General features: G+C 49.1%; 1 protein-coding gene across 1 annotated transcript in view; it reads left to right on the top strand.

Annotated features, from left to right (window-relative positions):
- The first annotated feature begins 7046 nt into the window (after positions 1-7046).
- The window catches only part of LOC147116884 (cation channel sperm-associated auxiliary subunit theta-like), a 42294-nt gene continuing 34937 nt past the window's right edge, over positions 7047-14403 (top strand). Inside the window, exon 1 of the mRNA XM_085987098.1 lies at positions 7047-7484. Coding sequence (XP_085843224.1) covers positions 7382-7484 — 103 coding nt within the window. The 5' untranslated portion in view covers positions 7047-7381. The remainder of the gene's footprint in view (positions 7485-14403) is intronic.

Raw genomic sequence — 14403 nt, 5'->3', positions numbered from 1 at the left:
GGAACGCCCTTCTTTGGATTAAAGATGGAGACAAGTGGTTGTTGGTCAGTCAGCAAGGTGAACTTCTGCATGTGAAGATAGTGGTTGAATTTTTTCACTCCCCACACTAGGCTGAGGGCCTCCCTGTCAACCTGGGCGTAGTTACGCTCGGCTGAGGTGAGTGACTGAGACGCAAAGGCTACTGGCCTCTCCGAGCCGTCCGGGAATTTGTGCGACAGCACCGCTCCAATACCATAGGGTGATGCATCACACGCCAACCGAATTGGTAGTGCTGGGTTGAAATGAGCCAACACCTCTTTTGATGTGATCAATTATTTGCACATCTGGAAAGCTCGTTTACATTCGTCATTCCACTTCCATGGTACCCCCGTTTGCAGTAGGGTGTTCAGTGGGTGTAGTACTGTAGACAAATTCGGCAAGAACTTATGGTATTAGTTCACCAGCCCGAGGAACGACCTCAGTTGTGACACATTTTCCGGTGCTGGAGCCTTGACTACTGCCTCAATCTTTTCAGGGGACTTATGTAACCCCTCTTCATCAATAACGTGGCCACAATACGAGATCTGCTTCTGGAAAAACTCACACTTGTGGCGATTAGCTCGTAGCCCATATTCCTTTAATCTAGTGAGCACCTTCTCCAGGTTGGCGAGGTGATCACTGTCATTTTCGCCGGTGACCAGGATGTCGTCCAAATAACACTGGGTCCCTGGAATCCCTTGCAGGACTTGATCCATTGCCCTTTGCCAAATAGCCGGAGCTGATGCTACCCCGAACACCAGCCGGTTGTATTGGTAGAGACATTTATGAGTGTTGATCGTGAGGTACTGTTTCGATGCTTCTTCCACCTCCATTTGCAGGTACGCCTGGGCCAGATCAATCTTAGTGAAGCGTTTCCCTCCAGATAGCGAGGTGAAAATATCTTCAATCCGCGGAAGCGGATATTGTACCGTGTGAAGGACTGGGTTCACTGTCACCTTAAAGTCCCCACAGATGCGAACCTTCTTTGGTTCCCCAGGCGTATTACTCAACGACCTCTTCATTACAGGAACGATGGGTGTAGCCCACTCGCTCCAGTCCACTTTGGACAGTATTCCTGAACGTTCCAAACCTTCCAGCTCTGCTTCGACGGCTGGGCAGATCGCATAAGGCACCGGTCTGGCCTTAAAAAACTTTGGGCTTGCATTTTCCTCTATTTTGATCGTCGCTGTTATGCCTTTTAGTGTTCCGAGCCCCTCCTGGAACACTTCTTGTGCGTCAGTTAGCATTTTTGACAGTCGTCCAGGTGTAATGTCGTCATCCTTTTTGGCATCTACAGTCAGTGCTTGTATCTTCCGGATCCATTCATGTCCTAGTAGTGGTGGTCCTCCATCTGGCAATACATATAGGTCCATTTTTGGTGTTTCCTTGCCGTTATATATAACGTTCACCCTTATTTTTCCTTTGGGGTAGACTTTTTTGCCCCGTGTACGTCTTCAAGACAATCTCTGTATCTCTCAAGGGTATATGTGAGAATAGCCGCTTGTAGTCCCTTCGGTTTATGACTGTTAGGGCTGATCCTGTGTCCAATTCCATTTTCACTTGGACTCCGGCTATCTTGAGCGTGACCCAGATAGTTTGGTGATCCTCCGTTTTGATCACATTATGTAGTTTCAGACAACCCAGCTCCTTGCTTCCGGAGTCTGTATCACTTTTCAGTTAATCTGAACTACTCTCCGTCACCTTATGTACCTTCTTGTACTTCTCCTGTGGAGATTTCTTGCTGCTGGTTTTCTTTCCCGACCTGCAGACTCTTGCTATGTGTCCTACTTTTCCACACTGTCTGCACACGTTGTCCTTGAACCAGCAATCATTATGGTCATGTGTTGTTCTGCCGCAGCGATAGCACTTCACTGTTCCGTATGACATTTCATTTGTGCCATATTCTTGCGGTCTCCGTTGTATCTCTGCAGCGCCCCGTGCGGCTGCTTCGCGTGATACTGCCATGCTGAAAGCCTTGTCCAGCGTAAGATCCTTTTCTGATAGAAGCCGTTTCTGGGTTCCTTCACTTTGAAGCCCACACACAAACTTATCCCTTAAAGTATCTGCTAGTCCCGTTCCAAACTGGCTGTGTTTCAATAGCTTGCGCAGTTCCATTAAATACTCAGCATTACTTTCATCTTTATGCTGGTTCCTTTTGTGAAACTTAAATCTTTCTGCTATCAGCAGCGGTGTGGGGTTTAAGTGGTCCTGTAGGATTGACACTATGTTTTCAAAATCCTTTTCCACTGGCTTCTCTGGGGTTACTAGGTTTCGCAGTAAGCCATACGTTTTTGCACCCATGGAATTCAACAATACCAGCGCTTTCCTATCATCTGGCACTTCATTCGCCTTGCAGTACACTTCTATGCGTTCGACATATGTCGCCCAATCTTCGACTTCATTGTCGAACGCTGTGACACTGCCACTCTTCGGCATCCCTGGGTGTGGTTAGACTGGCTCAAAATGGCGTCTCCCGCGCTCTCCCTTCTTCTCCGCTGTGGCTCAGAATGGCGTCTCCCGCGCTTTCCTTTCTTCCCGCGCTCTCCCTTCTTCTCTGCTGTGGCTCAAAATGGCGTCTCCCGCGCTCTCCCTACTTCTCCACTGTGGCTCAAAATGGCGTCTCCCGCGCTCTCCCTTCTTCTCCGCTGCGGCTCAAATGGCGTCTCCCGCGCTTTCCTTTCTTCCCCGCTGACCCTGCTCGGCCCTTGAACACCGGCTGCGCTCTGCGCGTTTTCCTGCGCGCCTCTCTCTCTCATTGACGCCGCTCGGTCCTGAACACCGGCTGCGCCCTGTGCGCTTTACCCTCTCTCTTCTCCCGTCGACGCCGCTTGGTCTTGAACACCGGCTGCGCCCTGTGCGCTCTACCCTCTCTCTTATCCCGTCGACGCTGCTCAGCCTTTTTCTGTGCCGTCGGTCGGCTCCAGCCGCCGCTGTCCGGGAAGGGTCTGCGCCGTACCTGTTGCCAGCCCGTTTCGCTGGACCACCGTGACTGGAGAACCAAGCCCAGCTCTCAACAGCCTCTCCTGCGATGCTCAAGTCTCCGCTGGATGGTCGACGCCCGTACTTCTGGACTCGGCCTTCTTCTTTCACTGTCCTCCAGGAGCGAATCCCTGGGAGGTGATGCAGAGTTGCAGGTAGGTTTGAATCTTCTCATCGCCAATGTTAGATCCGTGTATCTTGATGTTGTGTGTCCTTCAATAACTAGACAAGAGACTGCAGGGAACAATCAACAGGTATTTACTGGATGAGGGTTACTCTAAAACTAACTGTACAGATCCCTACTCAGGGTTTATATACAGGTGTGGTCACTGCCGGTACTACAGTATACAGGAGCTGTAAAAAGTAGTTCTCCCCTTAAAGGTACATACACTACACTGACCACCTCTTTCACCAGATTAAAAAAAAACTGAATTCAAATTCTCAAACTGCCACAGTGAGATTTGAACTGAGATGAGGAGGAACTACTTCACTCAGAGGGTGGTAGGTCCATGGAATATGCTGCCCCAAAAAACTGTAGAAGCTACATCATTACATAAATTTAAAACAGAAATAGACAGTTTCCTAGAAGTAAAGGGAATTAAGGGTTACGGAGAGCGGGCAGGAATTTGGACATGAGTCTAGGTTCGGATCGGTCATGGCCCTGTGGGTAGCGGAGCGGGCCCAGGGGCCGTGTAGCCTGATCCTGATCCTATTTCGTGTGTCTAATTCTGTTAGATGCAGGAGATGGTTCTGTGATAGTGGATTGGCAGTTAGGATCAGATCAGCCATGATCTTATTGAATGGCGGAGCAGGCTCGAGGGGCCGATTGGCCTACTCCTGCTCCTATTTCTTATGTTCTTATGTTCTACTGAATCACTAAATCCAGTAACTTAACCACTTCATGATCACTTTCCAGGCCCCTCACAGTAAAAGTGACACAGGCGTGTAATATACAACAGTATGTAATACACAGAGACCAGCAGCAGAGGGAGAGGGGTAATCAGAGAGTGGTGTGATATGGAGAGAGAGGCACTGGAGCACTTTATACAGAGAGTAAAGTGGTAAAAATTGTAACATAGAGGCAGAAAAGTGATGCAGAGAGTGGAGTTAAATTACCTTGGTTCTCCTGCGCTACAATTTATGTACTCATTGTTCTTTAATCTAATATGTTACTTATGTTAATCTATGTGAACAATTGCAGGATGCAATAAGTAAATTCACTCCATTTGACTGGATTACAGTTTTATTTGTTCTTAGGACGTGAGCAATGTTAGCAAGCTAATATTTATTGCCCCTGTCTAGTTGACCTTAGAAACCGGTTGTTTATACGGTTGAGTGGCTTGTTAGGTCACTTAGGAAAGCATTAAAAGTTAACAAGGTAACATCGAAACATCGAAAAATAGGAGCAGGAGTAGGCCATTCGGCCCTTCGAGCCTGCTCCGCCATTCAATAAGTTCCCGCACTATCTCCATATCCCTTGATTCCCTTAATAACCAAAAATCTATAGATCTCTGTCTTGAATATACTCAACGACAGACCATTGACAGCCCTCTGGGGTAGAGAATTCAGAAGATTCACAAACTTTTGAATGAAGAAATTTCACCTCATCTCAGTCCTAAATGGCTGACCCCTTATTCTGAAACTGTGACCCCTAGTTCTAGACTCCCCAGCCAGGGGAAACATCCTCCCAGCATCTTTGGGGTTGTGGCAAACAGTGATGATGATACCAATTGACTGCAACAGGACATAGAAAGACTAGCAGAATGGGCAGACAAGTGGCAGATGGAATTTAATACAGGGAAGTGTGAGGTGATGCATTTTGGCAGAAGGAACAGGGAGAGGCAATATACACTTAATGGCACAATTTTAAAGAGTGTGCAGGGACAGAGGGACCTGGGAGTTAATGTGCATAGGTCCCTGAAGGTGGCAGGACATATTGAGAGAGTGGTTAACAAAGCATATGGGATCTTGGGCTTCATAAATAGAGGTATTGAGTACAAAAGTAGAGAAGTTATGCTGAACCTTTATAAAGTGCTGGTTAGGCTACAACTGGAGTATTGCATCCAGTTCTGGTAACCACACTTTAGGAAGGATGTGAAGGCCCTTGAGAGGGTGCAGAGGAGATTTACCAGAATGGTTCCGGGGATGGGGATCTTAGCTACAAGGACAGGTTGGAGAAGCTGGACTTTGTTTTCATTAGAGCAAAGGAGGTTGAGGTGTGATATGATAGAGGTGTACAAGATTATGATGGGTTTGGATAGGCTAGACAGGGAAAGACTGTTCCCACTAGTTGATGGTACAAGGACTAGGGGACACAGATTTAAGGTTTTGGGCAAGAGATACAGGGGGGACGTAAGGACCTGGAATTCACTGCCGACGGAAGTGGTGGAAGCGGAGACACTCAATGTTTTCAAGGGGAGACTGGATAGGCACTTGAGGGAAATAAACTTGCAGGGCTACAGGGATAGAGCGGGGGAATGGGACTGACTGGATTGCTCTACAGAGAGCCGGCACGGACTCGATGGGCCGAATGGCCTCCTTCTGTGCCATTATGTCTCTATGACTCATATTCGTTATCACTTGGAGCCTAACACCACTCACCTACACCATTAGTGCCTGATTTAGCGCTCCCCTGCATTCTTTGAGCGCTGAGCCTGAATTTAGCGGGCAGCGAGATTGATTAGCGCCTGGTGCTAAACTTCCAACTTCTCAAAAGTTAGCACCCTAACTGGGGCGACACCGAATGTCTAGCCCATATCTATAGGTATGACTGCACACAGTACTCCAGGTGTGGTCTCAAAGTGTAGACTTTGAGAAGGTATGAGTGAGGTCTTTAAAATAATCCACTCAGTCCAAGTAGACAGACTATTTGAGCTAGATAGGTTAGGAAGGACCGGAGGATGTAAGTATAAGTTAGGAAACCATTACTAGAAGTACTAGAGGGCACTTCTTTTCACGGAGCGTCGCTGACCTCTAGAACAAACTACCAGTACCTGCAGCGAGTGCGGCTTCACTGCAACCATTCAGAAAGGTCCTGGATGAGTTCCTGAATGTGACAAGATTAACCTCACAGAAGGTTATCGAGAGTCATGTCACTCAGTTGGCGTGGTCTCCTAGAGCTTGATTGCTTTTGGAGAGGAATTGCCCAGTTTTTTTCCTAAATTGGCCCACGGTTTATTTCCCTGTTTTTTTTTGCTTCTCTAAGGAAATTACATGACTGTCCGTGTGTGTGTGTGTGTGTGTGTGTGGGGAGGGGGGTTGATGGTATGGAAAAGTTACACCACGCCACGATGGGACATGCTAGACTGCCCAGCTTGTCTTTCCCTGTCCATTTTCACGTGTTCATGTACACATGTGTAAGCCTAGCCGACTGTTTATGTTCAAATGTATGCTACCTTCTGATATTTGGCACCGAAACCAACAGTCGCTTGTGAATTGTTTTCACATGTCCTAAGCTTATCATAGAAATCATAGAATGATACAGACAGAAGGAGGCCATCCCTCCCATCGTGCCTGTGCCAGCTCTGTGAAAGAGCTCTCCAATTAGCCCCACTCCCCTGCTCTTTCCCCGTAGCCCTGCAAATGTTTCCTGTTCAAGTATTTATCCAATTTCCTTTTGAATGTAACTATTGAATCTGCTTCCACCGCCCTTTCAGGCAGTGCATTCCAGATCACAACAACTCGCTGTGTAAATAAGTTTCTCCTCATCTCCCTCTACCCATGCGTTTTTTTTTTGCCAATTATTTTAAATCTGTGTGGTGCCCAAAATTGGACACTATACTCTAGAGACTTATATTGGAGGTTTGTTCTTGCAGTGCTTTCTCAACCCTGTGTCTGCTCTTTTTGAGGCTGGTTTGTTTGACAATTGCTAATTTTATAGGCTGGCATGTGTTCAAAGAAGTTAGAATGGCCTCTGAGGGTCAGAGGTGAAGGAATGTTAAGGGTGTCACCTGTTTATGACATCTTTCAACCCTGACCATCACAGGCTTCCTGCTATGATGTCATGAGTAGTATCTCCATGGCAACATTCGCTGAGAACTATCCTGAATAATAGAGTGGCCAAGTTCAATGGCTTATTAATTTCTTATAAAGACTGTTACCGATTTACTTTAATACAGAGTTAAGGAGAGGGCAATAACTGCATTTAAAGGTACTCTGAAGCAACATGGCTTGAAGAAGGAATCCTAATTTCACATCAGAATGATTAGGAACGAGTGGAAATGAGGACAATGATGAGAGCAAACGTAATGTTGCTTTTCCTGAAGCTAGCTGGCGTCTAGAGGATATGGGGCTGATTCGAGATGCTTGAGCCCTTCAGAGTGGACTTGGAGTGTAGCTTGAGTTTATTCTCGCACTGCGCCACTCTCCGACATTTCTGCAGGGAATGATTAGCAAATGGGAAAATGTCTTCACTTCAGCAGAAATGATCCTGCACAAAAAGTTGAAGGGCAACCCATTCTACCCATTCACAATTAGACAACCCAATGGTAAGAGATGTGCCAGGGGCTCGACATAGAATAAGGCAGTCAATTACAGCTCAGTTGGCAGCACTCTTGCCTCTGAGCCAGAAGGTTGTCGGTTCATGTCCCACTCCAGAGACTTGAGCACAAAGTTTAGGCAGACACTCCTACTGAGGGAGTACTGTACTGTTGGAAGTGCCGTCTTTTGGATGAGACGTTAAACCAAGGACCCATCTGCCCTCTCGGGTAGACGTAAAAGATCCCACGGCATTATTAGAAGAAGAGCGGGGGAGTTTTTCCGGTGTCCTGGTCAATATCTGTCCCTCAACCAACATCACTAAATCAGGTCATTATCACATTGCTGTTTGTGGGAGCTTGCTGTGCGCAAATTGGCTGCTGTGTTTCCTACGTAACAACAGTAAGTATAGGTCAAAAGAACCTAATTGGCTGTAAAACACTTTGGGACGTCCTAAGGTTGTTAAATTACCTCCCTAGAGGCAGCCCGAGACCAGATAATTAACAGGGAATTTAAGATAGAAAAACGCACTAAGGCGCTTCACAGACAAAAATTGACACCGAACCAAAAGGAGATAATAGGAGGGGGTGACTAAAAGCTTGGTCAAAGAGGTAGGAAGGCAGAGGTAGAAAGGCGGAGAGGTTTAGGGAGGGAATTCTAGGGCTTAGGGAATATTTGGTGAGGGCACAGAGTTTGTGGTGGAGGCAGAAGACAATGGCTTCGGTCTTCCCAATGTTTAACTGAAAGAAATTGTTGTTCATCCAGGGCTGGATATCGAACAAGCGGTCTGACAATAGAGGCAGTGGAGGGGTCGAGAGAGGTAGTCGAGAGGTAGAGCTGGGTGTTGACAGCGTACTTGTGGAACCTGACGCCATGACTCCAGATGATGTTGCCGAGGGGCAGTATGTAGATGAGGAAGAGAAGGAGACCAAGGATACATCCTTGGGGGATACCAGAGGTTATGGTGCAGGGGTGGTGTGGTAAACCACTGTTGTTGTTGTTGTTGTTGTTGTTACACACTGTTGTACCTATGCATGCCTCAACATGTCTCGGCTGGCTCCACCCACACAGGCCCAGGCATAAAGGTGATTGACCTGCAGCCCCCTGCCTTCTTGGAGCCCAGTCAACCACGAGAGGCATGCTCTGTTCTTTGCTAATAAAAGCCTTTAGTTACTCTCTTAACTCTCAGTCTTTTATGAGTAATTGATAGCGCATCAATTTTATTAGCAAAAACAAAATGTCGACATTTGCTGAACAGCAGGCTGCTGCACCAAACGCGGAACAGCAGGCTGCTGCACCAAACGCTGAGCAACAGGAGCTGCTGCGAGCCCTCAGACCAACACGCCTGGACCTAGACCCCCAAGAAGCGGGTTCGGCTACCAAATTCGCGCATTGGCTGCGTTGCTTCGAGGCCTACCTGCAAGCCTCAACTGTGACCCTGGACGAAAACAAGTTGGAAATCCTGGCCTCAAAGGTGAGCCACCAAGTTTATACAATAATCCAGGACGCGACGACCTACGCGGCGGCTATCGGTCTGCTAAAAGGGCAATACGCACGCCCGGTAAATACGGTCTATGCCCGGCACCTCTTAAGATCCCACAGACAGCAGCCCGGGGAATCGGTGGAGGCCTTCCTACGGGCACTACGGATACTCGGCCGAGACTGTGATTGCAAAGAAGCATCAGCCGCAGCGCACACGGAGGGACTGATCCGAGATGCTTTCGTTGCGGGTCTAAGGTCCGACTACTCCCGGCAGAGACTGTTGGAAAAGGGAGAAATGGACCTGAGAAAGGCAGTGACCCTCGCGCTCTCGCTCGACGCGGCCCACAGGAATATGGACGCCTTCTCCCCTAACCGCTCCGCAACGTGGACGCCACAACCTTGGGTCATGGGACCGCCACCTTCAACTGCTGCTGCGATATCCAAGGCACAGAAATGTTATTTTTGTGGCCAGGCAAAACACCCCAGAGCACGCTGCCCAGCGAGAAACGCTGCCCGGCGAGAAACGCTACCTGCTCCGGCTGCGGAAAGAAAGGACACTATGTCAGCGCCTGCAAAGGTAAAACCGCTAACGCCAGCAGCGCCGCGTGCGAACCGTGGGGGCAGCCATCTTGTCCGCCATCTTGGGCTCCCCCAGCCGCGTGGGGATCGGGACCATGGGCGCCGCCATTTTGTCCGCCATCTCGGACGTCTCCAACTTCAACCACGGGGGACCCGGACTCAACCACCACCTCATCTGACGACCACATCGACTCACTCGACCATACGCTGGCCTCCGTGACGCTGGACCAATCTCTCCCTCATCAACTGTCCAGGTCCATGATGGACATTAAGGTAAACGGCCGCGCCACTACCTGCCTTTTTGACAGCGGGAGCACGGAAAGCTTTATCTACCCCGACACGGTGCGCAGTTACGCTCTCCCGGTCCTGCCAACGCGACATCGGATCTCTTTGGCTTCCAAAGCCCAGTCAGCGGACGTCGGTGGCTACTGTGTAGTGACCCTTTCAGTAAGGGGCACGGAATACAAAAATTTTAAACTCCTGGTCCTGCCCCACCTTTGCGCTGCCGTTCTACTGGGGTTGGATTTTCAGTGCAACCTTAAGAGTGTCACATTAGCGTACGACGGACCCCTCCCCCGACTCACAGTCTGCAGCCAGCAGCTTTTAAATCGCCCGCCGCGCACCATTTGCAGCCTCTCCACCCTTAAAGTCCCCCCCCCCTCCTTGTTCGCTAACCTCACCCGCGACTGTAAGCCCATCGCTACCAAAAGCAGGCGGTACAGTGCCGGGGATAGGAGCTTCATTAAATCCGAGGTAGCAAGACTCCTGAAGGAAGGGATTATTGAAGGTAGCAACAACCCATGGCGAGCACAAGTGGTGGTAGTGAAGACTGGCGAAAAACAGCGCCTAGTTATTGACTACAGCCAGACGATCAATCGCTACACCCAGCTAGATGCATACCCACTCCCCCGCATATCTGACATGGTCAATCAGATAGCACAATACCGGGTGTTCTCGACGATTGATCTGAAGTCGGCATACCACCAGCTCCCCATCAGGGCTGAGGACCGCCAGTACACAGCTTTTGAAGCTGACGGTCGTCTCTACCACTTCCTCAGAGTTCCCTTCGGCGTCACCAACGGGGTTTCAGTCTTCCAACGGGAGATGGACCGGATGGTCGACCAGAACGCGCTCCAGGCCACTTTCCCCTATCTAGACAACGTCACCATCTGCGGCTGCGACCAGCAGGACCATGATGTTAATCTAGAGAAATTCCTCCGTACGGCCCAGCGGCTGAACCTAACATACAACAAGGACAAATGTATGTTTCGTACCAAGCGCCTTGCCATTCTTGGCTGCATAGTGGAGAACGGAGTCATCGGCCCCGACCCCGACAGGATGCGCCCCCTTATGGAGCTCCCCCTCCCCCACTGCCAAAAAGCACTACCCACGCCTACCCCCAGTACGCTTACGTAGCGTACCCGGACGTGCGGGAGGACACAGCCCCCACACGAGATCTCGCACCCTTGGGTGCCCCTGAAACACTACCATTGCCATCCACCACTACCCACAACCCAACCCCGCTAGACGGCATGCCGCAGCCCCAGGACCCGTCATTGACCACCCAACCACTCAATGAGACGCCAGACTCAACGTTGGATGCTGCACCATCACCGCCGCCACCACGACGATCAGGACGGCATACAAGGCCACCTGATAGACTTACTTACACGAACCTTTAGTACACTTCACCCCGCCGGACTCAATTTTAAACAAGGGGTGAATGTGGTAAACCACTGTTGTTGTTGTTGTTGTTGTTGTTACACACTGTTGTACCTATGCATGCCTCAACATGTCTCGGCTGGCTCCACCCACACAGGCCCAGGTATAAAGGTGATTGACCTGCAGCCCCCTGCCTTCTTGGAGCCCAGTCAACCACGAGAGGCATGCTCTGTTCTTTGCTAATAAAAGCCCTTAGTTACTCTCTTAACTCTCAGTCTTTTATGAGTAATTGATAGCGCATCAGGTGGTAAGAGAAGCCTTGATGGAGATCCCCTTGCTACAATTGGATTGGTAAGAATGGAACCAAGTGAGGGCAACCCCGCCCTCCTGGATAATGGAGATGTTGGAAGGGAGATGGTGCGGTCAACCATTTCAAAGGTTCTGCAACCATTGCAGAAGGACAAGGAGGGATAGTGCACCATGGGGGGGGGGGGAATTTTCCCAGCCCTGGGGAGACGGGTTTGGAGGCGGGACTGCCAGGAAAATGGCAGAAACTGGGAGCGGGTACCAACCTCGCTCCCAACCCGCCTCCGTGCCATCTTCCTGGGAGGCAGGTCCCCAACTCGCGCAGGGACCCGTCTCCTTGAGGCGGGAAGGGGATTAGAGCCAATTAACTGCCTGTTAACAGGTAGTTAACAGGCAGTTTTGAGGCTTATACCCATTTTACCCCAGCAAGTACGGGCTTCCCGACGGCTGCGAACCTCGCCAGGGTCAGTGAGGCGAGCAGTGGGTCTGCGGAGGTGAGAGGAATCGAAAAGTCCGCTGTGGAGGTGAGTGGTGGGTGCAAGTGTGGAGAGGTAAGTATGAGAGGTGAGTGAAAAGTGTTAGAAAAAGTTTACTTACCTTTGTTTCTTCCCGCAGGCTTCAGCCCTTGGGGATCCGGAGGCTCCTCATCTCCACGGCAGAGATGACTGAATGGCTGCTGCATTCTCAGATGCAGCAGCCATCTGCTTTCTGCTGAGGAGAGAGGTTTTGGTGAGTCTTTGTGCAGGGGCTCACCTTAGAACAGAGATTGTCAGTGTTTGACAGCTTCTCAAAGCTGTCAAACGCTGACAATTCATCTGTCAAAATTTTTTCGACAGATGAAACTTCCTCTGTCACCAGCTTTCCCTTAATTGGCCTGCTAAGCCTGCAGGGCGGGCTTAACAAGGTCAATCATGGGAAAATAGCGTGGGTTGGCCAGACATCGTTGGGGGCAGGACTGAAACCCGAAAACCAGCAGTTCCTCCCCCAACGCGCCCCCATTGACAAAATTCAGCCCATGGTCACAGTCACAGAGGATGTTATTTGTTACTTTGATAAGGGCCGTTTGAGTGCTGAGGCAGGGACAGATACCTGATTGGAGACATTCAAATATGGAGTTGAGGGGAAAATGGGCACACAGATTTGGGAGGCGAAAACACGTTCAGGTACATCTGTACACATACACGGTGATTAGATTGTTTCTGTTGAGGAAGAATATAGAATTTGAGAGGAACTAATTCAACAAGGGGAGACCAACCTCTATTCTCCCCCATACGCAATATTCATGGCCAGAAAGGGGTGCACTTTAATCATTATTATTAAAGAAGAAAATATAGACCGTAACCGAATGAAATTTGATTTCCCTTTTGGACATTTAAGAGCCTATGATAGTTCCATACGGTAAACTCTCTTTTAATGATACGGGTGAAACTGTTCATAGAGTCATAACGGCACAGAAGGAGGCCATTCAGCCCATCGAGTCTTTTTTCGCTTATGGGATCTGGGCGTCGCTGGCAAGGCCAGCATTTATTGCCCATCCTTAGTTGCCCTTGAGAAGGTGGTGGTGAGCCGCCTTCTTGAATCACTGCAGTCCGTGTGATGAAGGTACTCCCACAGTGCTGTTAGGGAGGGAGTTCCAGGATTTTGACCCAGCGACGATGAAGGACCGGTGATATACTTCTAAGCCAGGATGATGTGTGACTTGGAGGGGAACTTGGAGGTGGCGGTGTTCCCATGCACCTGCTGCCCTTGTCCTTCTAGGTGGAAGAGGTTGCGGGTTTGGGAGGTGCTGCTGAAGAAGCCTTGGCGAGCCTGTGCCGAAAATAACATATTTTTAAGCTAATGGTGCTCAGTGAAACATTGTTTTCTGAGAGTAAAATGGACTTTAGGTGTTATCAGGCATAGTTTGCATTATGAAGTAAGCACAGATAATTAAGGAAGTAGAATTAAGCCAAACATTATTGGGTGTGTCAAAGTAAATTAAGGTCAGTAATGGCTTCTATTACATGGGATTATTACCTTTTCCCTCTCTATTTCTTCTCCTCTCCTGAGGATTCTAACTTATTATGGGCTATAGTTCAACAGCTGTCAGTTATCCTTCAGCACCTCATCCGATTAGTTGTTCATGATATGTGAGACCACTCGGTAAGTGTTGGCAGTATAGTTAACAAGGAAGGCATCACAGCCTAGCTTGCTCAAGGCCAGTGAGACCAGTTGCACTCCTGTTACCACTCTGGCTGAGATGAGCTAACTCAGTGCAGACTGGGTTTGAATCTTGGACCTTGGATCAGAATAGTTCAGTTAATCATTAGATAATCACATGGATCCATCAGGGAGTGATAGAAACATAAAAGATAGGAGCAGGAGTAGGCCATTCGGCCCCTCGAGCCTGCTCCGCCATTCAATGAGATCATGGCTGATCATCCAAACTCAGTACCCTGTCCCTGCCTTCTCCCCATATCCCTTGATCCCCTTAGCCTTAAGAAATATATCTAACTCCTTCTTGAATATATTTAATGAACTGGCCTCAACTATCTTCTGTGGTAGAGAATTCCACAGGTTCACCACTCTCTGGGTGAAGAAATTCCTCCTCATCTCAGTCCTAAATGGCTTACCCCTTATCCTTAGACTGTGACCCCTGGTTCTGGACTCCCCCGCCATCGGGAACATCCTTCCTGCATCTAGTCTGTCTAGTCCTGTTAGAATTTTATCAGTTTCAATGAGATCCCCTCTCATTCTTCTAAACTCTAGCGAATATAAGCCTAATCGACCCAATCTCTCCTCATACATCATTCCTGCCATCCCAGGTATCAGTCTGGTGAATCTTCGCTGCACTCCCTCCATGGCAAGAACTTCCGTCCTCAGATAAGGCGACCAAAACTGCACACAATACTCAAGGTGTGG

Source organism: Somniosus microcephalus, chromosome 5, assembly GCF_052327205.1.
Source record: "Somniosus microcephalus isolate GS21.2 chromosome 5, FLI_Smic_1.0, whole genome shotgun sequence".
In the NCBI taxonomy this organism is placed as follows: domain Eukaryota; kingdom Metazoa; phylum Chordata; class Chondrichthyes; order Squaliformes; family Somniosidae; genus Somniosus; species Somniosus microcephalus.
This window is presented reverse-complemented; position numbering and strand designations above follow the sequence as displayed.